Genomic DNA, 27402 nt, shown 5'->3' on the forward strand with positions numbered 1-27402 from the left:
ACCCACGCTCGGCAGTCCCCGAGCCAGGGCCGTGCGAGGACGTCCTCCTCCTACCTTGGAGTGTTTGGCTTTCCTCCAGCGGACCCCGGCCCTTTCCCCACCCTAGCCAGGACCCGCGAGCCGACTCCCGCGTCTCCTGCAGGCCCCACGCCAGGTGGGGACGAGCCGGCCCCGCGCTGGCCCCGGCAGTTCCGCGTCTGCGCAGCGGGCGAGGGGCTGGAGCGGGGCCGGCCGGGGAGGTGCAGGATGCGCGAGAGCCAATGGGCACGCTCGGGGGAGCCGGGCTGGCAGCAGCGGCGGGCCGGGCGCGCACTGTCGGGATGGAGGGCGAGCGCCTGGCATCTCAGGGGCGCTCCTCCGGCCTCCCGGCTGGGGGCGCCACGGGGGAGAGCGCGGGGGTCGACGCCCCCCTCCCGGGCAGCAGCGGCTCCTCCGCCCTGCTGCAGGCCGAGGTGCTGGATCTGGACGAGGACGAGGACGACCTGGAGGTGTTCAGTAAGGTGAGGGCGGCGGCGGCGCGTCCCGGGAAAGTTCCAAGTCAACTCCAGGAGTTGGCACCGTGCTGCGGCGACCGCCCCCAGCGCATTCGCCGGGCTCCGGCGGAGGCTCCGAGCTGGAGGTGGGTGGGGTCTCCCCGGCCGCCCAACCCCGCCGGGCAGCTCGCCGCACCCAGGGCTGCGTCCTGGCCGGGCCGCGAACTGCAGCCGCGCCCTCCTCTGCACTTTGACCTTCCATTAGGCACGGCCGTGGGTCTGTGGAGTCGGCAAAGTTGTGATTTCCACCCCCTTTTTCTCTTTCTGGTTTCTGGTCTGACGCAGACACCTCATCCGGACAGTTTCCGACCCCGGGAGGCGGTGGCCGGAGAGTGCCCCCGCCCTAGCCTCTCCTTTTCGGGCGCAGCCAGCCCAGAACTCCGGGAGCGAAATCACCCTAGTCTAGAGAAATTACTCCTGATTTAGTGGTACTGATTGTGGGTTTAAGACTGGGCTGACTGACATCAGAGGTGAGCCTCAAGCCCAGTGAGGATAGGTGGCAAAGGAATCCCCTCTTCAGGAGTAAACGGGTCTTGTGTCCAACAGGAAGCACGTCTGCTGAGTTCAGCATTTTTCGGGGAGCTACTGCCCCCCAACCCACCGCCAGCCGCTTTCGTTTTTCCTTGCCCCGGGGAAATCCAGGACCAAAGGGCCTTCCTAACTTGTAGTAGAGTTTGGAGAGAAATTGACTCGGGTTAGTGCTAGACTTGGGGTGCCTGTGACTGGTGCCTGTAATTTCTTTTTGGAAAAGAAAAATACTTTTCTTGCAGGGCTGTTAAAATGTCAACCCAGTTTTTTAACGTTGCTGCTGGTAGAAGATTTGAGATGGGAACAATGTATTAATTAATAAGAAGCCTGTGCAGTAGTTAAATGTTATCTTGAGGTGTTAGGTAAAGCGACCTTCCTAACCACTGGTATATTCTGGGAGAGCGAACTGAAGTTACAAAGTTAACAAGCATACTCTGGCCCCAGAGGACTATGTAAAGCTCCTTTCTCCCTTTAGGATTAAATGAAAGGGTAGGCACAATCGGATTCTAGATGTTCAGATGGAGTAACAGTTTTGTGCTTGAGAAAGTTATTTGACCTTTCAGTGTGTTTAAATTGTAAAACAATGGAATTATTTAATGTTCACTTGTAAAAAAAAAATTAACACTGCTGTTTTATATTCCACACGTACTTTATGTTCAGGTCGAGGACAATTGCCCTTCACAATCCTTCACATTGCCTTCTAAGATACTGTTCATCTTTGCATATTAGTGTAGGGCTCTGCACTGTGAAACTTCCAGCGTGGGGGAGGGAGAGTGTTGGGAGTGGCAGTTGTGTTATCAGAATCATCTAGGATTGTTTTAACCTAGTTTTGTGCTTTCTCTTTTCCCAGATTCTAAGTCCCAGTCCCTTCCTAAGATTCATTGTTTTAATGAGGCCCTGTGGTCAGAGGCTGATCTAAGATGAAGCTAATGAAATTGAAGCTTCAGATGTTTATGCACTTGGGCCTCTGGAAATGTTGAGAGTTACTGGGAATTGTTGCTGTTCTAGGTGGGAAAGGAATGACAGATTGCGACCAGCAGCATTTCTAAGTTAGCATTTCTGGTAAATTGCCTAAAGCTATCTCAGAAGAAAGGCATCTAGACGCATCTAGATCTCCAAGGCTCAGAAGAGTTGTTGAGATTTCTTTTCTCATTCTAAATCTGTTTTTCTATCTTATTTTGTTTTGTAAGTTTGTATTATTTTTGAAGGGGATGTAAGCTTCAGCTCCATACACCTGGATCCACCCTACCTGTTGGTGCTTTGTAACTCCATGTGTTGAACTCTTAGAAAAAAGTTAAGAACCACTTCTATAGAGACTGGCCACGTAGATTAAGGTAAAGATGTAATGTTAGTTTAAGTCTGAAAACAATACTTGGAAAAATTTTAAGTTAGCTGCCTGCGTATAAAGTGAATTTTACAACCATTAACCACAGTTAGTTAGACAAGCAGATTTAAGAAAGTCCTCTGCATTTGGCCTGCTCTCTCTACCACTCCCTTTCTCCTGCTCCTCTGTAGAACTCTCCCACTGAGCAGTTTACCCTGGGATACTTTCAACAATTACTTCTAAAGTATACTGTCACTACCCTTTAGTACTTTGAGATCCACTGCTTTAATATTCAGCTTACATTTGTCGTTCCTTATTCCCTTAGATTATTTGGGAATATATATCATAATCCCCTCCAGAAGCTTTTTAAAGAGTAGAATCTTTGGCTTATTACTAATTTTTTTCTTCCCACAATACTTTAAAAGCACAGAGCAAATACATGTTACATATTTTTGTATAAGAAACTATTTGGAAAAAAGAAAGACATGATTCAGTTCTTGCTGTCAGTCTTGGAGTCCTGGTGGAAGATGTGACAGAAACTCTAAATGGCCATACAAATCAAGAGAGATGGGAAACAAAACAAAGTATTGTTCTAAGTTTTCAGGTAAGCCAGTGAGAGGAAAATGATACCAAATCTCAAGAGACCATAGGGAATGCAGAGGATATTGACTTAAAAGAGTAAATATAGATGTTGGAAGGTAGGGGAACATGACTGATGATTCAAAAACAGAAAAAAGAAAAAGGATAACAATTATAATGATAGTGTAAGACTAGTATTAGAATGTGTGACTTGCAAAAGTTTAGAGAAAAGAGTCCAGTTTCTCTATATTAAAAAAAAGTTCTTTTTGTGGAAATAATATATTAAAATAAAACAGCCTTTATTTTAATTAAATATGTAATGTGTAGAAGGAGGAGCAATTGAAACATAGCAAAGGTAACTAGGTCACAGTGAAGCCCTGGGGTACTTATCTGGTACTAGGTGAATGATAGATCTTGTTATTGGTCTTTTTAAAAGGTATTCAGGACCATAAAATGAGATCTGTATCATCTAGGATAAACAGGGGATTTACAGATATAATTATCCTCATCACCGCTAGTCATGTTTGAAGGGAAAGGGATTGTAGGCATGGTGCACCATTAACTAAAAAAAGAAGAAGAAATTCTTTTTTTTAATATAGTGGGCAAAAAAGAAGTTCTGGAAGGTATGGGCAGGCTTAATTTCAATCTCCAGTGGAGCTATCAAACCTATAGAACTAGTTAGTATTTTGTTTATAACCATTTTGAAAAGAAAGAGGTGATCTGGTTTTATAACAATGATAGAAAATAGTTTTGTGGTAAATCAGAAATATAACAATAAGCGTGTTTATTTGAACAACACTTTGAAGGAATCACTCATTTTTGTGAAAAAGGTTATTTTCGAGAGAATAATAGAATATAGTTGTTGAGACATCCAGCTCCAATATATATTGGACCTCTGTTAATCCCGACATAGTGATAGAGGGACGAAATTGTACAATTCAACAATTATATCAGATACTTAGTAGACGATATTGGAAGTTTGGTTATTAATTTTTCATATTTGTTCCCCGAACTGTCTCTATTTAGCTCCTGTTGTGTGCTTGTATCAGTCATGGCCCTATTAAGAATCAGAGTGCTCTCCGATGACTTAAACGACGAGTGTTTAATGCAAGAACTACTTACAGGATTTTGGGCAGGGTTCAGGAACAAACAAGGGATACTGAGGTACTTAGAAACTTGCAGAGGCAAAAAAGCCATTAGCACCCAGAGTTTAATAGGGAGAGGAAATAGAGTGTTGCTGGAATCCAGTGCAAACTGGACCTGTAGGGAAGGGGCCACTTCCACGGGAGCTGTATGTACAGAGAGATGTCTGCAGACATGTACCCTTGCCAGCAATGTGGTGTCAACACAGGGAAGAAATAGTATATTCCCAGAGCTCCTCTTCTGTTGCTCTTGGATCACCTGCTTGGGACCCTCCCTGGGCAAGCGGCTCAGGTGAGGTCATAAACACAGAGAGTAGATGGTGGGAGCTGGGAGATTAGGGGCAAAAATAAAGAATAACTTGCATAATACATGGTAAAAAAGTGTGGCAAGTAGCTTTGGATAAAGATAGGCACATCTCTGTCTCCTATTCCATATGCTCTTCTGTAAAGTGACCTGCCACCTTCCTAAAGAGAGGTGGGGTCTCTCCCTCTCTCCTTGAATCTGGGTAGGATTGTGACTGTGTAACCAGTAAGGCATGTGGAAGTGAAACCGTGCAGCTTCCAGGGCTGGATGACAAAAGGCGGTGCAGGCTGTGCTTTGTCCAGTGGGACACTGTACTGTTCCGAGCTGATATCTAAGAAATGTCTGTATTTGAAATCCTGGCTCCACCGCCTGATAGCTTTGTGTCCTTGGGCACATTACTTAACCTCTCAATGCCTCAGATTCTTCCTCTGTAAAATGAGGGCAGATAATAAATATAAGAATGAAATAAGTTGCTATATATTCAGAGCTTGTGACTAGTTCCTGCCCTTTAGTAAAGACTCTGGACCATTGATCAGCTATGCACAGGCACCATAGGATTCTGTTGTCCAAGAAGAAGTGGAACAGTGGACCTGTTCTGGATCTGCCTGTCTATTGTAGCAGCCGCTAGCCACACGTGGCTTTTGAGCACGTGAAATGTGGCTAGTACATCTGAGGAACTGGCCTTTTAACTGTATTTAATTAATTTACATTTAAATATAAGTAGCCACCTGTGGCTAGCAGTTATCAGTTTGAGCAGAAGTCTAAACAAATCTTTATTTCATTACAAGCTTGACTTATGGTTACTCAAAAAGGATTCTTGAATGAAGGAGTAGTTCCCTTGGTGATCTGCGCTGAACTATATAAAATACACACATGCACCGTACACAACATGTGCACACACATACGTGCACACGTGTGTGTGTGCATGGATGTGTACGTATGTCTATATTATGTGTGTTAGTGTGTGAGCATGAAGGTATGTGAATATTTGTGTGTGTATGTTCAACTGTCCAACTCACTTAGAATCTAGAATGCAGGGGCGCCTGGGTGGCACAGCGGTTAAGCGTCTGCCTTCGGCTCGGCGTGATCCCGACGTTGTGGGATCGAGCCCCACATCGGGCTCCTCCGCTATGAGCCTGCTTCTTCCTCTCCCACTCCCCCTGCTTGTGTTCCCTCTCTCGCTGGCTGTCTCTATCTCTGTCGAATAAATAAATAAATAAATCTTTAAAAAAAAAATCTAGAATGCAGGATTTCAGCAGTCAGGTCATGTGTTCTCCTTTCCTGGTCTGTATCGTGATCCTGCCTCGGTGGGTCTTACCATTTTGATGGTTAAAAAAAGAGGAACCTCCTACCACTCGCGGTTCCACTAGCTGCCATCATAGCCCTCTTATATGTTAAGTACTCTTATATTCCTGCCAGACGAGGAAGTGGGGTGAAGTAGAAAGAAGATTAAAAAATCCTCAAGTTCTCTTTATGAGTGAGCATATACGGTCAACAATAGAATTTAAATAAATAAGTAAATTTCAGAGTAAGTTTAGGAAGACCTTTTACGGGCCTGTTTTGTTTTTTTAAAATGTGTTTATTTATTTTAAAGAGTGAGCATGTGTGCACGAGCAGAATTGCACAACCCAATGCGGGGCTCAGTCCCACGACCCCCAAGACCCATGACCTGAGCCAAAAGCAAGAGTCAGATGCCCAACCGACTGCGCCACCCAGACACCCCACATCCTGTGTATTTTAAAGGGGAATGGATTATATCAGAAAATGGGAAGGGAATGTTATCTCATCTGCAGATGCCAGTCCCTTGTTACTGATTCTTTGGAATGCCGTATTGAGATTGAGCCTGAGAGCTTGTCTGGGCTCCGCAGAAAGAGGGCTTGGATCCATCTACACTGCTTTCCACTAGCCTGAGCAGTGGGGAGGGCGGCCCCAGCAACAGTCTTGCCTCACATTTGCCATCATGAAGGAAAATAAACAAAGGGGTTTCACTGATGATATGTTTTGGCAACTATGGGCTACAAAGAAAGGCTGGGGAAGAACAATAAGTAGTTTAGCTTGGAAAAGACTTGGATTAATTCTTTACGGAGAGTTATTATGATCTAGGTTGATTAGATGTTTGTAGTTTTGAAGGCTGAAACTAGAATCGCTAGGTCAAAAATATGAGGAGACAAGTTTTAGGTCAATTTATTGAAGAATTTTCTCAGTGAAGGTTCCAAAATGAAAAGGATTGCTCAGCGTGGCCATGAATTCTGTCACTAAAAATGTTTGAGCACAAGCTGGATGACTAACTGTCCCAGAGGAGAGGAGGGTGTGGCAACCGGACTGTCCCTTTGCTGTTACAAGTGGAATTTTAACTTATACTAAATTTAACTACAGGAGCAGTGGAGAGTCTTAATTAGATGGTCCTACTCCTCTCTTCAATTTAATTCCCAAATCAGATTATCTTCTGCCATTCCCTAGTTTTTATACTTCTCTTCCCACATTGGTTATGGTTTCCTTTTGATTCTCTGCTAATGATGTGACAACTTCTTAGATAGCCAGGATAAAATGCCTAGTGTTACTTTCTATTTATCCCTTTCGCTCTCTCTCCATGTGTCTGCCATATCTAAGAAGTCCCCATCAGTGTATCTTCTTGGTGTCTCCAGAATCCATGCCTTCTTTCTGTTCCCACTGCTACCATCAGAGTTGTTGCACAGTTACTTCTGAGAACCGTTAAAATAGTCTCATAAAGTCTCAGTCTTCTTCTCTTCTGCCTCTAGTCTAGCCCATGTGCTCACAAGCACACTGATGTTTCCAGAACACAGAGTTCTGATCTTATGGGTCACATTTTGCCCTTCAAGATGCTTGATCAGGCTGCCGCCTGCAGCTCTCCCCACCTCTGCGCTGTGTTCTCTACAGCCTTACTCCTCAGAGTCCCTGAATCTGTTGCATCACCTGGGAGCTCATTAGCGTTTCAGTCTCAGAACCCACTTTCCAGGCCGGATGAATCAATCTGTATGTTACCAGGAGTCCGCATTGATTTGTTTGTACCTTAGAGTTTGAAAAGCACTGATCTAGAAGCACTGATCTAAGTTGGTTCCCTTGCCACGACATGAGCTTGCTTGGAATTTTTCTACCTCTGCGTAATTATTGTTGGGTTGACAAAGCAAATTCCTTTTGTGTTTCTTATGGCCTAATGTAAAGCTACCTCTTACTTAAGAACTTCTTCATTCTTCAGCTAGAAATAATTTCTCCACTCTGTGCTTCCCATGATGCTGTTTTGAATCTTGTAATACTTACTACATTACCTTACGAATAGGTATTTATTTCTCATTGGTAAAACCTTGATTGCTTGTCTGTCTCCAATAGATTAAACTTCTTGGTGGTAGAGGAGTGGGAACTTTAAATATTTATGGGATAATTATGTTAATGAATGATATGGCCTATGACTTTTTTCCTATGTATAGACCCATTTATTACAGTAATTTGCTAATGATCTATTTTCAGTAAATTCAATTTATATTGTGTTGGTCCTTCCTATCAGGAGACTAAACCAAATAGAATTAAAACAAATGGTCTTAAATGGTGAGTAAATGTTATTGCTGGATGATACAGAGCTATGTTGAATATCAGTCCTGGACAAAATAACCTTTTCGAATTGTATTAGAAGAAATAAGCACAAAACCAAAAAACAAAACAACAACAACAATAAACATAACAACAACAACAAAAACCCCCAAACCCCAAAGGAATCACTTAAGAACCTTCTTTTACTAGGAAAAATAATTTTTAGAGCTAGTATCACCTATCTCAATCAAAAAGCTTGGTGACAAGCAATGGAACTAATTCAGGCAGGAAAGGAATGAAATGGTGCCTAGTAGGTACTCACAAAGTCGATGTGAAGGCTGGAGATGTCAGGTGCAGAAAGGGATAAGCACTAGTAGAAACTATAGTCACCATTGTATTTGGAAAGGGGATTGGATGTTGTATAGCTGAAAGAAAAAAAAAATCCATGAGAACCTTTAGGAAAGGTTTTTATGCGGACAACAGTATTTATTTATTGATCCATTTCAATGGGGAATATTTTTAAAAATATTTTGGGAAACTGATATCAAAAGGCACCAGATTTGAACATAATAAAAAAATCTAAAAAATACTTTATGACTTTATGACTTTTCAAATACTTTATCTGCCTTCCCCCCAGGTCATGATCCCAGAGTCCTGGGGTCCAGTCCTACATCGGGCTCCCTGCTCAGCGGGGAGCCTGCTTCTCCCTCTGTCTGCTGCTGCCCCTGCTTGTGTTCTCTCTCTCTCTGTCGAATAAATAAATAAAATCTTAAAAAAAAAAAAGTAAAGGTGCAATTTTATTTCTGCATCCTTGAGGTTCTGATAGGTGCTGTGGTACAGCTCTTAACTGATAACCTGCTCCATTGTTACAAATGGCTAGTGTGTCGGGGCGCCTGGGTGGCTCAGTCGTTGAGCGTCTGCCTTCGGCTCAGGGCATGATCCCAGAGTCCTGGGATCGAGCCCCGCATCGGGCTCCTGCGCTGGGAGCCTGCTTCTTTCTCTCCCACTCCCCCTGCTTGTGTTCCATCTCTCAGGCTGTCTCTCTCTCTGTCAAAAAAATAAATAAAATCTTTAAAAAAAAATGGCTAGTGTGATCAAAAGGAAACACAGATTCAATAGCTATGTGGTTGTAGTGTTCAAAATGTATTTTATTCTTATATTTATTTGTATCCCACACTTTCCAAAGAAGATAGAAGACTAAAAGTTAAACTTTCATAGTTACTCACTTTAGGAATGTATGTTAAAGTTTTCTCAATAAACAAGTGAAAAGTTACATGCTTGAAAGATTTTCCCTGGTTTACATAGAATATTTTATTAACTCTGACACTGCATATACCAGTCATGCTGAATAACACAGTGTTGCTATCTGTAGTATTAATAAAAAAGGATAAAGTCTGGAAATCAAATTTATTAGGAAATATTGACATAAAAAATCAGTAAAATGCTCTTTTGATAGAACAGAGGGTTAAGCCAGTAATTTTTAAAATTAAAACTGAAATAATTATAGATACATATGTATTTTTTTATTTTGAATATGCTTTGGTATGACATACTCTTTTTTATTGTTTTAAAGTAACTTCACTGAGGTATAATTTATATACTATAAACTTCATCCAGAGGTGATTTTTTTTTAATTAAGTTTACCAAGTTGCATAACCATCCTTGTAAACCAGTTTTGGAACATTTTTATATCCCCCCCAAAAATCCATGATGTCATTTACAATTAATCTCTGTTTTCACTCCCAGCCATAGACAACCACTAATCTACTATTTTCTGTCTCTACAGATTTGTCTTTTCAGGAAATTTCATATAAATGGAATCAGACAATATGTGGTCGTTTGTGTCTGGTTTCTTTCATTTAATTGACATAATATTTTTAGGTTCATTTTTCTTGTAATTTTATTATTTTTTAGTCATGGCTTTAATTTTTTGGTATAAGAAAGAAAGTTTTTATTTTGAAGTGAAAAACAGAGCTTAATCATTTGAAATGAAATGTTGGGGATAGAAATTCTGTTTAATATTGAAATGGAAGCCTTATTATGTGTGACCAAAAGCAAATGGAAAACTGTATAAGAATCTTCAAAATCGGGGGAAAAAATCCCTAATTTGTTCTTTTGTACTAACTCTGAGAAAGTTTAGTGTGTGTGTTAATACACACATATATAAATATGTATTTATATATTTAATCTAATTGAACATTGAATAATGTTTTCATCGGCTTTCACTAACTATGCTGTAGTATAAGTAACAAGATCTCAGTGACTTACCTACAATAAAGGCTTATTTCTTTTTCATGAAACTGTCAGCTGTAGCTGGGCTATGAGTCTGTTCCAAGTTTTGAGTCTGTTTCACATGTCTTCTTCATTTTGGGATCAAGACTGAAGGAGAGACCCCTAATTTGGACATGTGATTCCTCTGGCAGAGGGAACAGAATAGCACTGGTGGAAACAGGCAATGGCTTCCAAATCTGCACAGACACATGCCATTATCTAAACTAAATCACTGATCAAATCCATTGCGGTGGGAAACTATTTTCCTTCCGTAAGGATGCACTGAAAGTTACCTGGCAGTTAGCCAGGAGATAAAATCCTCTCGTCGGAAGACAGAGGGCTACTGGGAACAATCCTACCATCTCCCACAGTGGTCTTGTGGCAGAGCCAGAGGTAAATGGCATGTTGGACCTCTCTGAATAAGGAAAAACATTTTTTTTCTATTGGGTATTAAATACAAAAAATTTTTTTTCACTAGGTAAGGAGCATAACTGAGACAAATAGAAAAGCATTAGTCATGATTATTAATCTCCAGTTGGCTAATGCTAATGATTGTCAGAGTAAGACCATACATAGCCTTAAAAAAACCTCTAGCTGTACAACAAATGTCTCACTTTGGGATTTTTAGGTGAAACGGTCATTTATCATGGAGTTCTCCGCTCCCTTTTTATAAGACCTGTAAGATGAAAATGTGAATACTTACAATTCTGACCCAGTAAATATTAAAACGAGTTCTGTTGTTTATACCTTCACCAAAGCCTGTGTTCCCACCATTTGCCACCTTTCTGGTCCCTGCAACATTCTGAGTCCGTTCCTGTCATAGGCTTCATTGGTTCTCCAGACTAGAATCCTTTTCCCTCAGTGTTTTTCATGACTGGCTCCTTTTCAGTATTACCACCTGAAAGACAGCTTTCCTGGTAGCTCTATCAGGAGCGTTTCTCTTTCTCCCTGCCTTAACCCCTTACCCCAGCAAGACACCCCACTTTTTTGGGGAATTTATAAACTTGTTTATCAACACCTATTCAAATCTGGAATTTTCTTGTTTTTCCTCTGTGTTTGTTTATTATCTCCAACCCTCCCACTTAACCAAAGTGTAAGCTTCGTAAGAGCCCAGGAAGCATGCCATCTTGGCTGCTGTTGTAGCGCCAACCTAGTGCCTTGACACATGGTTGACATTCAGTGAACATTTGTAAAATGAAGTAAAGCTTCTACACTGGGTGCTTTTTGTGTGTGCATATGGCTGTTGGTGATGGTAGTGGTGATTGAGTCTTGGCTCTGCCTGTTGAGATAAGTGATTTGGGGAGAATTATTATCATCCCTATGCCACAAATTTATCTGTTTATCTGTAAGATGCAGATGATGATAATTGCACTTACTTCCATCATGTTGTTGACAGGAGTAAATGAAGTAATGTTTAGTATATGGTGGTGCTAAGGCACAGTCCCCGTCCCGTAGAAAATCGCACTATTTGCTATTATGGTACATAAGACTAATGTTTTTAAGTTGCAGATGCATCTGTTTTGCAGTTTGTAATGAGATCTTCAGAGACTCACAAACATACATTTGCTCCTATATGTTTTTTAGTTACTATTGAGAGTGCTATCAGAATTTTGGTATTGTCCCTTAAACGCTATGTTACAGGCTTATTCATTTTATTGTTCTTTCCTCTATTGTGAGCTTTGCATATATTGCATTTTTTACTAGTTGAACATCTGTGGTAACCTTGTGTCATGCAAGTCTCTTGACACAATTTTCCCAACAGTATTTGCTCACTTTGTGTCTCTGTGTCACATTTTGGAAATTCTGTGATATTTCAAATTTTTTAAACATTATCATATTTGTTACTGACCTGTGATCAGTAATGTTTGATGTTATTATGGTAATTTGCTTTGGGGTGCCACAAACAGCACCCATATGAGATGGAGACTTAATACATAAATGTTGTGTGTGTTCTAGAAATGATTAAGCTTAATGAGGAAGCATGTCGAAAGTCAAGGTGTTCCAAAAGCTATCCCTCTTGCACTAAACAGCCAAGTTGTGAATGCAAAGGAAAAGTTCTTAAAGGAAGTTTTAAATGCTACTCTAGTGAATACATGAATGGTAAAAAAAAAAATGGAACAGTCTTATTACTGATATGGAGAAAAAGATCAAACCAGCCACAGTATTCCCTTAACCCAAAGCCTAAGCCAGAGCCAGGCCTTAGCTCTTCAATTCTGTGAAGGCTGAGAGAGGTGAGGAAGCTGCAGGAGAAAGTTGGAACCTAGCAGAGGTTGGTTAGTGAGGTTTAAGGAAAGAAGCCATCACCGTAACAGAAAAGTGCAAGGTGAAGCAGCAAGTGCTGGTGTGGAAGTTGCAACAAGGTACCCAGAAAATCTAGCAAAGATAGTTAATGAAGGTGGCTACACTAAACAACATATTTTCAGTGTAGAAGAAACAACTTTCTATTGGAAGAAGATGCCATCTACAACTTTCATAGCTAGAGAGAAGTCAGTGCCTGGCTTTAAAGCTTCAAAAGACAGGCTGACTCTGTTTTTAGGAGCTCATGCAGCTGGTGACTTTACAAGTTGAAGCCAATGCTCATTTGCCATTCTGAAAATCCTAGAGCCCTTAAGAATTACAAATCTACTCTGTCTGTGCTCCATAAATGGAACAACAAAGCCTGGATGACAGCACATCTGTTTACACTATGGTTTACTGAGTATTTTAAGCCCACTGTTGAGACCTCCTTCTCAGAAAAAAGATTCTTTTCAAAATATGATGGCTCATTGACAATGCGCTTGGTCACCCACGAGCTCTGATGGAGCTGGACAATGAGATTAATGTTCTTATACCTGCTAACACAACATCCATTCTGAAGCCCATGGATCAGGGAGTGATTTCTACTCTTAAGTCTTATTATTTAAGAAATACATCTCATAAGGCTATAGCTGCCATGGTGATATCTCTGATGGATCTGGGGGCAAAGTCCATTGAAAACCTTCTGGAAAGGACTCACCATTCTAGATGTCATTAAGAACATTCGTTTTCATGGGAAGAGGTCCCAGTATCAACATGAACAGGAGTCTGGAAGAAGTTGGTCCCAGCCCTCATGGGTGACGTGGAGGGTTCCGGATGTCAGTGGAGGCAGTAACTGCAGGTGTGGTGGGAACAGCGAGAGGACTAGAAGCAGCGTGGAGCCCGAACAGGGGACTGAACGGCTGTGATCTCAGGATCGAACTTTCACGGCTGAGGACCTGCTTCTGATGGAAGAGCAAAGACAGTGGTTCCCTGAGCTGGAATCTACTGCTGGTGAAGATGCTGTGAAGATTGTTGAGATGACAACAGAGGATTTAGACCATGACATACACTCAGTTGATAAAGCAGCAGCAGGGCTTGAGAGGACCGACTCCAAGGGTGAAAGAAGTTCTGCTGTGGGTAAAATGCTTCAAACGGCATCACACGCTACAGAGAAATCGTTCATGAAAGGGTGAGTCAATATTTGCAGCAAACTTCAGTGTTGTCTTATTTTAAGAAACTGCCACCGCCACCTCAGCCTCCAGCAGCCACCACCCTGGTCAGTCAGTGGCCATCACATTGAGGAAAAACCCTCCACCAGCAAAAAGATTACAACTCACTAAAAGCTCTGATCATGGTTAACATTTTTTAGCAAAAAAGTGTTTTGCAGTTAAGGTATGTACTGTACATTTTCTAGACATAATGCTATTGCACGCTTAATAGACTAGAGTTTAGTGTAAACATAACTTCTCTATGCACTGGGAAACTAAAATTCATTTGACGCACTTTATTGCAATATTCCCTTTATTGTGGTTGTCTGGAATCAAACCCTCAATATCTCCAGAGTGTGCCTGCATGTGTAAATGACTCCCCAGTTGAATGATTCATGATATGTAGTATTTGTCATGTTATTTGAACTACTAGAGGATAAGAATATTCTTGGTATAGCTGTTTTAACTGTCTGCTAGTTTTCTTGATATAAGTATATATTAAGTCTCTTAGGAATGCTTTTAAGGTCGTTGGTGTGGCTGGATATCAAGGCAACTCAGCCTTTTCCCTGGAAACCATCTACTAAGTTGAAACTTTGGTTTAGGGGTGTAGTTATAATTTACTGTATGCCAGAATCCATTTTAGTCATGCCTATTAAGTGTACAGTCAGTTGGCTGTGCTCCTTAGGAACTTTTTTTTTTAAATTTTATTATGTTCCTAAGTTGGGTCTGCAGTGTTGACTGCCCATAGAACATATTTTCAACTTCTTCAGGAGTTCTGGTTAGAGTAATTCTTTTTCCTGGCTTGCCCTGCTCCTACTTAGCCATCACTGAATCTGTAATGGTTAGTTGACTGATACTGTGTTTAATACATGTATCCAGTAGCCCAGACTTATTTTGAGGCAAGTTTAATAGACCTTTGTCATTTGTGGATTTAACATTAAGGGCTTTAAATATCTTTGGCATTCAGTAACGTGACCTATTGGTGAGGCATACATAGAACTGTACCAGTGGTTTGGAGGACACACTTCGTGTGGGAGCCTTGCCTGTCTTTCAGCCTTAACATTTTACCTGTTATTTACTTGTCCTAGCTTACATATGCAGTGATCTTTACTGAGGTGAATAAGAGCATTAATGTGTGTGTGTGTGTGTGTGTATGTGTGTGTGTCTGAGTATAAAAAAAAGAGGCCCTTAAAATAACACAAATGCTAAAAATCTGGAACTCACTTACCTTTGCCTACCTATGCACTGTCAACAGGACTTTATTTATATTTCTAAGTTTTATGAGAAAACTTTAAAATTACTGGACATTTTCCGTAATCAAGAATTTATCCTTATCCTGTTTGAACACACCTTTTATAACTTTTTAAAAAAGATTTTATTTATTTGAGAGAGAGAGAGGGAGCGAGCACAAGTGGGGGGGGTAAAGGGAGAGGGAAAAACAGACTCCCCGCTGACCAGGGAGCCAGACACAGGACCCCTGGAATCCCCCAGGACCCTGGGATCAAGACGTGAGCTGAAGGCAGATACTTAACAGACTGAGCCCCTCAGGTGCCCCCCTTTTATAAGTTTTTAAATAATTTTTTTATTATAGAGTATTTTCATGCATACAAAAAAATATACAGATCTTCCTTCAATTATGATGGGTTACATCCTGGCAGACCCATTGTAAATTAAAAATATTGTGAGTTGAAATACATTTAATACGCCTAACTTACCAAACATCATAGCCAGCCTAGCCTGCCTTACACATGATCAGAATATTTACATTAGCCTACAATTGGGCCAAATCATCTAACACAAAGCCTATTTTGTAATAAAGTGGTGAATATCTCGTTCACCTGCGATCCTGAATTTGTTGAATACTGTCCTGAAAGTGAAAAACAAGTCAATTGCATGGGTACAGCATGGTGGTAAGTGTATTGGCTGTTTACCCTTGTGATCACGTGGCTAACTGGAACACTGCTGTCCAGCGTTAAGAAAGAATATTGTGTTGTGTATATATCGCTAGCCCAAGAAGAGATCAAAATTCAAAATCAAAGCATGGTTTCTGCTGAATATGTGTCACTTTCTCACTGTTGTAAAGTCAAAAATCATAAGTATTGCTATCTGGTTAAAAAAAAAAGGTAGGGAGGAGAAATAGAACGTACTCAACAGGGTTGTGGTAAGGTTAACCTAAGATAATTCATACAAAACCTTTAAGCAGATAATGTGTATATCACATTTCTTCTTCTTTTTTTCCCTCTCCGTAACCTCTGTGATCCAAGGTGAGATATGACCTCTCTGCCTGACTACAGAGACTTTTTCTTTTAATATACTACATTTTGGGGGAGATGGACAGAAGGGAATGTTCTGTCAAATAGAATGATGTGAAAAATTACTATGGTTAGTATATAGCTTTGTAGTGCACAAAACCTGAGGAAGTCCAAGTACATTCAAGGCAACAGTGTTAGAAAATAGAAATGCTAGAAACAGAAAAATGGATAAATAAATTATCATATATGCATACAAGTGGATATATCCTACATAGCCCTGGAAATTATGTCAAACAAGATTAGAGTGTTGTATGCCCCTTTATAGAACATGACACAGGCTGGCTTTTCCCCCAGTCACATTTTCAACAGTGTTCCACAGAAGGCCTTTCTGATTTTTTATTATTATTATAAGCAGGCAGATTGGAAGGAGCTGTAAACCAAAACACAGCTGGTAAGTCTAAATTTAGGCCCATCAGGATGAGTGTCCCTCATAACACAGTTTCTCAACTCCTTCCACTTTAAGTTGCTTTTTTACCAGATGTCTCTTGGTGTGCATGTTTCTTGCGCATCAGCAAATTTTATTTGCATGGCCTTTTCATGCCACTGTTCTGATTTATCACACTTCTCACATTGATTTTTTCCCCCTCTACTGGTAAAAAGAAAATAGCTGTTTGTGCACAGATGGTGGATACAATTTAGTATTATAAGAGTAATTCATGTTATATTTATGAGATGTTTCCAAGTAGCCTTTTAGTGGGAGATATTCAGGAAGGACACCTCTTAGAAAGGTCGGATCTCACCTTTTAACCTGTTCCTTTTGGTGTTTATCTCCTGAGTACTCAAATATTGGCAGGCCATTGTTTGTTTTAAATTTCAGTGATGTAGTTTATTTATTTCAGTGGTAGAACCTTGGAACCACTGAAGAGCATTAAAGGAGGGAGGCAAAAACGTTTCTCAGAAATTACTAGAGTTGATTGTTAACCTGTAAGAAAATGAGGAGTGGAGCAAGGATGAAATGCAGTCATCATAATTCCTTCCTTTCCACCCTTGCTGCCTTCCTTAAATTTTTATTGTCTACAACTCTACGTGTAGAAATTCTGTCAGTTTGCCAGGGCTGCCGTAACAAAACACCATACTCGAGGTGTCTGTGTCTGAAATGTCTGAAACAAGAGACATTTATTTATCTTTTTCACAGTTCTGGAAGCCAGAAGTCTGGAGTGAACATGTCCGTGGGGTTGGTTCCTTCTGAGAGCAGTGAGGAAGGAATCTGTTCCAGCCTCTCCACCTGGCTTGGAGATGGCTGTCTTCTCCTTATGTTTCTTAACATTGCCTTCCCTCTATACATGTCTCTGTGTCCAAATTTCTTCTTTTTATTAAGACACCGGTCATATTGCATAAGGACCCACCCCAATTTGACTTAATAACCTCTGTAAAGACCCTTTCTCACATTCTGAGGTCTGGGGTGTTAGGTCTATTCAACATATGAATTTTGGAAGAACATAATTTAACCCATAACAAATGCTTATACTAAACCAAATGTAACAACAAGGAAAACTTAGACTAAATTTGTAAGTGATTGTGTCAGTAAATTTCAATATCATGCTAACAGAATTCTAATGTCCATTTATTTCAGTAAAGTCGTTTAAGTGGTTTTTCTCATGATGGATGGGTTGGTTTGGAATAAGGGTAGAAGACAGTGACTTCTTGCAATAATTTGGCTTTGCTGTTAATACATGTTCACATCTGGGCTTGAAACCATCCCAGGATTTTTGGTGTATGTGTGCCTGTGTGTCTTCGCTATGCTAGCTATAAAAAAGGTAGTCGATGTTATTTAAGAAGTAGAGATATACCACACAGATCATTTCCCTTCTGCTTTAATCTCTTGAAGAAAGAAAATGAAATGGTGTACTTTGATTGTCTGAAAGATCAGAAGATAATGGACATCTATCCAAATCCTAAGAATGAATGAATGTATAAATAAAGTTCAGGGGTGGGGGCGGAAAGAGAGAAAAGAGAAAGAGATAACAGGAGAAAGAAGCACACATTATTGTGGAGGTGAGACCTTTGTTTGGAAAGAACAGGTTTTAATGATCCATTTCTCCTGAAAAGCATCCACCACAAAAGGTTAAATGGAGGGCTTTTTGGTTAATTGCTTCTTTGGATCTTTTCAAACACTTATTTTCTTCTCTTATTCATGTAAATCTTTTAAGCATTGTCATTATGTTTTCTTTCCCTTTTTTGAAGTGAATATAAAACTCTTTGGATAGTCAGTTTTATTGAGGTTTTAAGAATGTTTTTGAGTGATTCATAGTAATTTAAATCCTTCTACTGAAATCTTGGATGTTGCTAAATTTCAGCCTGTAATTTTCTTCCTTTGCTCGATATTGAAGCATATTTTTGACACCACACTATGCTCATTGGAATTGTGAGCCTTTGTAAATTCATGCAGATCTTTCCCGCTCTACAAAAGGATGCATTTTAAGCAGAAGAAATAGAATGCTAAATTATGTAGTAGGTATAAGAAGTGGGTTGTGGTGAGTTAAGAGGGTGACTAGAAAGAATACCAAAGCACATGGTTGTGTGCAGTGTCAGGGAAACTTAAAGTATGTTTGCCTGTCAAATTAAAATTTGTAGGCTTAAAAAGATACTACAGCCCCCCCCCCCCATCTGAAAGTAGAGCATTCCGATGAAACCTTTTGTAAGCTGAAATGGTATAAAGCGAAGGAGCAGTTACCATTAATCTATATGGAAAATTTTTCTGAGCATTCCCACACCCAAAACACAACCTCTCTTAGGCTTTTCTGACGCCTTAGGACACATTTTGCTAATAGATGCACCAAATAAATGGGAATAAAGCACAGATGCTCACAGACACAGTTCAAGCTGTGGAGTTTGTTGCCATGATGCTGAGTGTAGTTCCTGGGGAAGGAGCTTGGTGACGCCACTCTTACTGCTTGGGGTGCACGCCCCCTCTCTAAGGGCTTGCTGCAGAAGAGTTGCTGAACACTATTTTTGCTTTTCACCTTTATTCATAAGAGTAGAAATCTTTGGATTGCAAAAACAGATTCTTATGTAGTGAAGTGGCTATACTTTATGCAATATATACTATACAGAGAGATATTTTTGTCCGTGCTGATTGCATATTCATTTGGAACCTCTAAGTTATGTTTTTAATGGCTCCTTAGTGTCCTATTGTGTTAGTGTTCCATGATTTATCTTGACAATCCAATTTCCTTGTGATTCCAGACATTTTAAAATTTCCTATTTAATTATGCAACTTTGATGCATTGAGGAAAAAAACTGAGTGTAATCCGAGGTCTTTTGCCCAAATGGCCCCAGACAATTGTTTTAACTTATTACAGTAGTTTTTACTGCCTTTGAACATACTATGAACAGTGTTGACACTAATACTTTTAATATTTTTTCAATATATGTTTATTCTGCATTTATATATAAATGCAGGAACTCATAGAAAAATATTAAACTCAACAGCAATCCCAACACCTGGAATAATTTCTGTTAACTTTTTTGTTATAATTTTTAAGTTTGTATCCTCTCTCTCTCTCTCTCTCTCTCTTACTTTTTCTCTCCTACCTTCTCTGTCTTACACACATATAAACACACATACACACATAAGAATCTAATTGTACACAAATTTTATACCCTGTTATTTTCTTTTAATAATATACTATGGCCTTTTTTCCAACATACTGTATAGTTACTTCTAGAATACTACTTTTAATCACTTTATTGTATTCTATCACATGGATAGACTTTATTGTAGCTTATCAATGGGGATATACCATAATATATTTTGCTAAGCTTTTATTGCAAGACATTTATTGTCTCTGTTTTTGTGTCTTATTAATACAACTGTTACTTGTCTTCTGTTCCTTGGTCTAAAGCATGCCTAAATGTTTTTCCTTTCAAAAATCATTTTGTAATCACAATAACCTGAACTTTCTTAATTTAAACAACCATTATTGTTCTTATCTCTTCAACTGGTGTGTCTTATCATAATATCTCCTGTATTATTGCATTGAGGGGTTACCCAAATGCCGTATTACAGTTCACATAACTAACTTTTTGTGTGGGAAGAACCTTGAGAATAGTACTCTGGATATTACCGATGCTTCAGAAGGATTTAAGTTGATTTGTTTTGAGGGGAAAAATAAGTCAGTATTATGATTTCAATCTTTCTTTCATTCCTACTACTAAAAAAGCATTACTTTTCTTAAACTATCAGGGGTTTGCTACATTTTCTATATTAATACATTTAGAAGTTCTACTTTTAGCCTTTGAGGTCGGAGAGATTTTGCAGATTTTCAACTCCCAAATCCTCAATTTAACCTTGAAAGGCTGAATTAATTGTTCAAAGTTATCTGCTTAGTCAGTGGCCAAGAAAGGACTGGAACCCAGTTTTGGGCCTCCTTTGTAATGATTTTTTTTTTTTTTTCATTTAGGACTGGCTAACTCTGTTGCTAAGTTATGATGGACTTTGTTGCCGAATTCATTTCCAAGTCTGTTGGTTAAATTCAGTCTGTTCATAACAACAGACAAAATTTTTGATTCTGACATCTGTATTCTTAATTTTGGAGGAAAAAGGTGGTATCTAAAAGAGAAAGTAGAGAGTTGGAAACAAGTCATTATTACTACTGAAGAAATAACTCAAATGTCATATTGATAGTTTTATCTTTGCACATGAATAAAACATTACTTGTAGAATTTACTGCATATTATCCTTTTGTTTCATTTAAAAATTTTTATTAAAAAAATAACACAGCCCTTTCTTTAAAAACAAACTATTGAAAATGCCTGAGGAGACAGTATGTCCAAGGAAGTAGCTAGTGGGCTTGGGGCTGAGGAGGGAACTAGTGCAGTTGTGAATGAGAATTAGACTGCCTTGGCTCATGTGGTCAGGGCTGAGGAGACAGTTGGCCTGGTTGGGAGGTTGGTTACATGTGGGGGAATTGAGCATATTAGTAAATATTTTCAGGATGCCGGAGCCAGGCTTCTCTCTGCTGGAGAAAAGAGTTACAAATATGGAAAGAGGTAAGGCCAGAACAGTCAAATGGTGTCAAATTGTAGTTGGAATCACTGTGAACTCATAGTATTTAATATCTATCTGTATATATCTAGATCCAGATGTGCATGTGTGTGTGTGTGTGTGTGTGTGTGTGTGTTATACATATATTTCCTATCATTCATATCTTGGTTCCCAAATTCCAGTTCCTCTAGAAGGAACCAGAGCTCCTTGGAGAAATGTCTGATTCCATCGCTGGGTCAGGGAAAATATAAGATCAACCAGAAACATCTTATTCTGCCAAGTTATGTTATATAAAGTGTTCAAGGAATAATGAAGACAAAAAATACATAGGTGCCACTAGTGGGTCTTGAACACTTAAAACATCAAAGTAAATTATGATAATAATGGATAATAACCCATTGAATAACATAGGAATCTGTGAGTCTATACTTGTATAATTAATTGACTAAGTAAATAAATACTCTTCATTCTCCTTAGTAGGAAACCTATTGGATAATGTCAAAATTGAAAAAAAAAAAAAGCAATACATATGTTATTTTGAAATAAGGACTGTTACAAGGAACGAAAACAGCTAATAGAGTTCTACGTTTGCTTCTGAGGAACATGAGCTAGGAATAGCAATTCTGGAGCAGAGGAAGCTGCTTTTAAATTTTAATTTGTTTTGTTTTATTTTAAGCTTTGTAGAATTATTTAACTTTTTAAAACTATAAATATACTTGTTATCTTGAAACAATTTCAAACTGGGAGAAAAGTTGCAAGAATACCACAAAGAGCCTAGATTTCCCAATGACTGCATTTCACAACTTTCCCTCTCCCTCTCTCTGTGTTAGTGAGTAAATTGGAGACATGATGTTTTATGACTCCTGAAAAGGTCTGCATGTATTTTTCGAAAACAGGGACACTTTCCTACCAAATTACAGTATACGTATCCAAATCAGGAAACTAATATTGACACTGTACTACATTCTAATCCACAGACCCTTTCAGCTTTCTCCATTTGTCCTGATAACATAGTTTAGAGAGAAGAAACAAAGCTTCTCCTCCTTTGGTATGGAATCCAATTCAAGGTGACATGTTGTATTTAGCTATTATGTCTCTTCGGTCTTCTTCAGTCTGGAACTGTTGCTCATCTTCCTTTTTTCCATCATAGTAATTGCATTTTTGAAGCTCTTTTATAGGCAATGTCTCTTCCCCTCAAACATATACAGTACCTGTATTTTTCTTCTGATCAGTATAATTATATCACCATTTTAAGTTAAATTCAGGATTAAGAACAATTTGTTCACAGTCAAGCCATATAGTGGACTAGGGTTACATTTTCATTCTTGTACACCTTCTGCTTTCTTGAGAGTTCATCATTCACTTATTCCTTCATTCATTCATTTCCTCTACTTCTTTATCCCTTGCTCTTGCTTTCTCTCCATCTTGGATTTCTCTGCACCCATCTCAATTCATCTACAAAATCTCACATGGAATGCTTCCTCTCATTATGTTTAAACATATCACATGTCCTGTCACCTGCCCCTCTCCCTCTTTCTCCCTCCTTCTCTCTTTCTCTTTCTTTCTCTTTCTCTTCTCTTCCTCCCTCCCTCCCTCCTTCCCTCTCTCTCTCTTTCTTTTTTCTTTTCTTTCTTTTCTTTTCTTTTCTTTTCTTTTCTTTTCTTTTTTCTTTTTCTTTCCTTCCTTCCTTTCCTTCCTTCCTCTCTCCCTCCCTGCCTTCCTCCCTCCCTTTCTTTCCTCTCTTTTTTTCTTTTCCTCCTTCCTTTGCTCACTCCCCTGTGTCTTTCCTTCTGTCCCTCCTTCCTTCTTCCCTCTCTTCCTTTATTCTTTTTCCCCTTCATCTCCCTGCCTCCCTGGTGACTCTGTCTTCCTGAGCAGGTCTATATAGGTTGTTCTCTAGTCCTGCTGCAGAGCTGTCAGCCTGGAACATTCCTTCACAATCATTCAAAGAATTTCTTCTGGTTCTCTTTTCTGTTGAATCTACTGTTTTTATATCCTGTTTCTCCTTTTTTTTTTTTTTTAAGATTTATTTACTTATTTTGAAGGGTGGGGGGAAGAGCAGAGGGAGAGAATCTCAGACAGACTCCCTGCTGAGCATGGAGCCCTATTGTGGGCTTGATCCCACAACCCTGAGATTGTGGCCTGAGCCAAACCAAGAGGCGGATGCTCAACTGACTGAGCCTCCCAGGTGCCTCTAGATCCTATTTCTTCTTGCTCTATGCCCTCATTTTAGAAAGTTAAAGAAGCTTCCAAAGAATGGGTGCACGGGAAGTCAGTTTTTGGAATCCTTTATATCTGAAATGGCTTTACTCTATGTGTATACTTGAATGACAATTTGCCTGGCTATATAGAGTTCTAGGTAGAAGATAATTCTCTCAAAATTTGGAAGATATTTTATTGTCATTTAGTTTCCTGTGTTACCATTGAGAAATCTGGAGCCATTCGGATTCCTGAGATTCCTATTGTATTTTACCTGTTTATATTCTCTCTGGAAGCTAAACTCTATTATGAAATGTCATGGTAATAGATGGTTGCACCCACCACTGCCCCATTCATTTTGAGGAGGTGTGAGAGGCCCCTATCAACCTGGAAACACTTCCGTTCAAAGCACGTTTTCCTCCTTCATTTTATGGAGTTAGTTTTATTAAGGCACTGCCTGCCTGGATCCTTTAATTTTTAAAAACACTTCCTTCTCCTTTTCCATCTCTTGTTCTTTTAATTCAACTTAGTTCTTGACTTCTAGCTTTCAAACTTCCTGTTGAGTTGTTATCTTATTATCATATTTCAATTTTCATGAGCCTCCTTTTTTATTGTCTTGCTGCTGTTTCTCTGAATCTTTTAAGAATATAACTCCTGTTTTTATTCATGAATTAGCAATCATTCTTATCTCTGATGGTTTCATCTATTTTTTGTAAGTGTTCTGTTCTCTAACTGCTTCCTGTCTTCTGTTTGTGAGTCTTTCACATCAGAGGCTTTCTGCGTATTTAGATATTTTGTAGTCTCTACATCAGGTAATAAAAAGTGGAGTAGATATTCAGCATGTATGGTAAGGGCTTCACTGCAGGGTGATTATGCAGAGACCTGGCTAATTCCTCAGGGACTGCAACTGTTAGCTTTTTCTCAGAATGGTGAGCAGAGAGGAACCCTCCGACCGCTGTGTGGAATTTTGCACATTGCTGCCAGCATCCTTGCGGCCAGATGAGGGAAGAGGGCCGGCTATCTTCCCATCTACTCTATAGGACTTTCCCTTGCTAGCCCTTCCTCCATTCTGCCTGGCACCCTTGAGTTCAGAGACACTCCAGAAAGTAAACTTCCAGTTTTCTGCAAAATTGGGGATGAAATGTCACCTGATAGCATGGGGTAGGTGAGGGAATCTGAGGTGCTAACTCTNTAACTTTTTTTTTTTTTTTTTTTTTTTTTTTTATCAGCTCTTCAACCAGTCCTCTGGTTTTAGCTCTACGAGCGCTCTGTGTTCACAGGTTTCTGCTGCCTGTAATTCTTAAATGTTCCTGGGATTCTCTCTTAAAAATGTGCCTTTTGAGTTTACCATTATCTCCTAGGTTTACTGTTCAGCTTTCTCTGCGCTGCTGTTTCAGTTACCCCTCAACAATCAGATTTCCAGTTTCCAAAAAGTTGTTGCTTTGGTTTGCTTACTCTCTTTCTCTCTCTCTCTTTTATCACCTTGAGGGTTTATGCCTTTTTATGCCTTTTTGTCTTGTTTTAATTTATTTCTTTGCTGTCATTTTTAAAGTGGGATTTTAAGAGGAAATGCAGATAAAAATACATGTTCAACCTACCATATTTAACCAGGAGTTCAGTCATCCTTTTTGTTCTTGACATATTTCATTAGTATTCATGGTTTCTAAGACAAAGAGGATTTTAAACTATTTCTTCTATAGATGTTAATTTTTGAATGTGTTTTATTCCTTAGGATGCCTCACTGATGGACATGAATTCCTTCAGCCCTATGATGCCAACATCCCCTCTGTCAATGATAAACCAAATCAAGTTTGAAGATGAGCCAGATTTGAAAGATCTCTTCATTACAGTTGATGAACCTGAAAGCCATGTTACCACGATTGAGACTTTCATTACTTACAGGATTATTACTAAGGTAAATTTTTAATGAACAGTTTCTTGAATACAGTTGCTCTCTGAACTTTTGGAAGTGCTTTTTGTTCACTATGACTCTCAACAGTAGAGAATCTTAGCTGAATTGACTTATTTTTTTCAACCATTTTGGGTAAGACATTGTATCTAATCTATCCTTCACTTGTTCTGTATGAAATCAGTGAATTCAAATTACAACAGTCACTCATCTTTTTAGTGCGTCTTGAAATAGGAACATTTAGTTTTAGTTTCAAAAATTATAAAGAAGTGTTTTTGGAAAAGAAGATTCTCAGTTTGCTAATAAAGAAAACTATTTAAAACATGATATAATATTTTGTTATAGCATTTCTTCTGAAGATTACAAAATATAATTTCGTTTGTTTTCCAAATAAGAACAAGTGGCCCCTTTATAAGGTACTGTTAGTTGTCCAATAATTCAAAGGCACAGTAAATCTAAAACCCAAGTCTCCTTAATCCTAGGACAAGGCTCTGCAAAAAGACAGTTTGCTTCTGACAGAATAAAACAATCAAATAGCATAACTGGTTTTTTTTTTTAAATCCTTTATGGAATAGCAGCCTTTAAAAATTATATTCATAAGTTGTAACATTTTCTTTTCTTTCTTTTTTTTTTTTTTTTTAAAGATTTTATTTCTTTGAGAGAGAGAGAGAGAGCCTGAGTGGGGAGCAGCAGGCAGGAGAGGGAGAAGCAGTCTCCCCCCTGAGCAGGGAGTCTGCACGAGGCTTGATCCTAGGACTCTGGGATCACGACCTGAGCTGAAAGCAGACACTTAACCAACTGAGCCTCCCAGGTGCCCCTGTAATATTTTCTTTATGAAGCCTCACCCTAATCTCTTTAGTAGTGCATCTCTTTTGTAGCTGAAAAGGGTTTGGACCATCTTCCTGTAATCACTTCTTCCAATGCAAATTCCACCTTGCTGCTAGTTATAGTTCATAAAAAAATATATTTGATCTCTTCACTCAGATTCTTAAAATCCGTCCTTGGTTCCTCATTTCCTATAGAACAAAGTGCGAATTCCTTTCAGTGACATATAAAGAACTTCTCAGTCTGATGCCAGCTTACCATGTAAGACTCATTTCCTAACTCCGCATTTTTAATACTGCTCTCCACTTATCTAGAACTACTTTTGTTATCTGAATATCTGAAGACTCTAGGGTATTTCTTTCTTTTTTTTTCCCCCTAAGATTTAATTATTTATTTGAGAGAGAGGGAGAGCCAGAGAGAGAGAGCAGGAGTGGAGGGGAGGGACAGAGACAGAAGCAGACTCCCTGCTGAGCAGGAAGCCTGATGCGGGACTCAATCCCAGGACCCTGGAATCATGACCTGAGCCTAAGGCAGACGCTTAACTGACTGAGCCACCCAGGCACCCCTCCAGGGTATTTCTTACTCTCGTGACTTTGCATATACTTTTCCTTGTTTGCTATGTCCCACTTCTAGAGGAAGAATAAACTACTGTTTATTTTTCAGCAACTCGAAATGAGGCCTGTTCCCCCCTTATCCCCTGCACCTGCAGGCTGGAAGTCTTCTTTTTTCTGTTTTCTCATGTTGTTCTAACTGAATTCTTGAAGAATATAAAACACTGGAGTCAGTATAGCAAAGAAATTAAAAGTCTATATTTAATCCTTCTAAGCCTCAGGTTTTGTTTTGTTTTTTTTAATCTATAAAACAGAAATGATAATCGAACCTGGTTCTGCAGGTTGCTGTAAGAATTGATTTAGGATTGGTAATCCATGTCAAATACTTAGCAAAATGCCTGACACATAATAAATGTTCAGTTCTTGCCTATCTGCAGGTAAGTCGATAACTATGTGTTTATTTGTTTTTATTCCTAACAAGTCTGTGAGCTTCTTAAGGAAGGTAATTGTATCTTCAGATATCCATATTTCCAAACACAGTCCTTAGGATATAGTAAGTAAGCAATTTAACTTTTCAGTGAATGGATGAGTGAAGAAATTTATGGTATCATACCTCTGTCAAGAGGCTGTGGAGCAAGACAGCATGGAAATGAATCTTGATTACTCCCCTTTCTTGCTATGTGTCTTGGGCAATTTAATTAACCTCTCTATGCTTAGTTTCCTCAGATGTAAGTAAGATAACAGTACTAACCTTGTAGGGTCTTTGTGACTATTTAATGTGTTTATACAGACATACTGGCAAGAATAGAACCAGATTCCTCCTGGTATTACTATTTTAATTCTAAGCACCCATTGTTATCATCCTTCCTAGCAAAGAATTTGTGCAACTGAATTATTTTCCTGTCAT

The 27402-nt window shown here is 39.3% G+C and overlaps 1 protein-coding gene across 3 annotated transcripts in view; it reads left to right on the forward strand.

Moving 5' to 3' along the window:
- The first annotated feature begins 235 nt into the window (after positions 1 to 235).
- The window catches only part of SNX7 (sorting nexin 7), a 150585-nt gene continuing 123418 nt past the window's right edge, over positions 236 to 27402 (forward strand). Inside the window, exons 1-2 of one of the 3 annotated variants that reach the window (XM_034653967.1) lie at positions 236 to 500; positions 24943 to 25125. In XM_034653967.1, coding sequence (XP_034509858.1) covers positions 261 to 500; positions 24943 to 25125 — 423 coding nt within the window. In that variant the 5' untranslated portion in view covers positions 236 to 260. The remainder of the gene's footprint in view (positions 501 to 24942; positions 25126 to 27402) is intronic. The other 2 variants (XM_011236917.3, XM_002928953.4) reach the window with 2 other exon arrangements.

This window comes from Ailuropoda melanoleuca, chromosome 2 (assembly GCF_002007445.2).
Source record: "Ailuropoda melanoleuca isolate Jingjing chromosome 2, ASM200744v2, whole genome shotgun sequence".
NCBI lineage: Eukaryota > Metazoa > Chordata > Mammalia > Carnivora > Ursidae > Ailuropoda > Ailuropoda melanoleuca.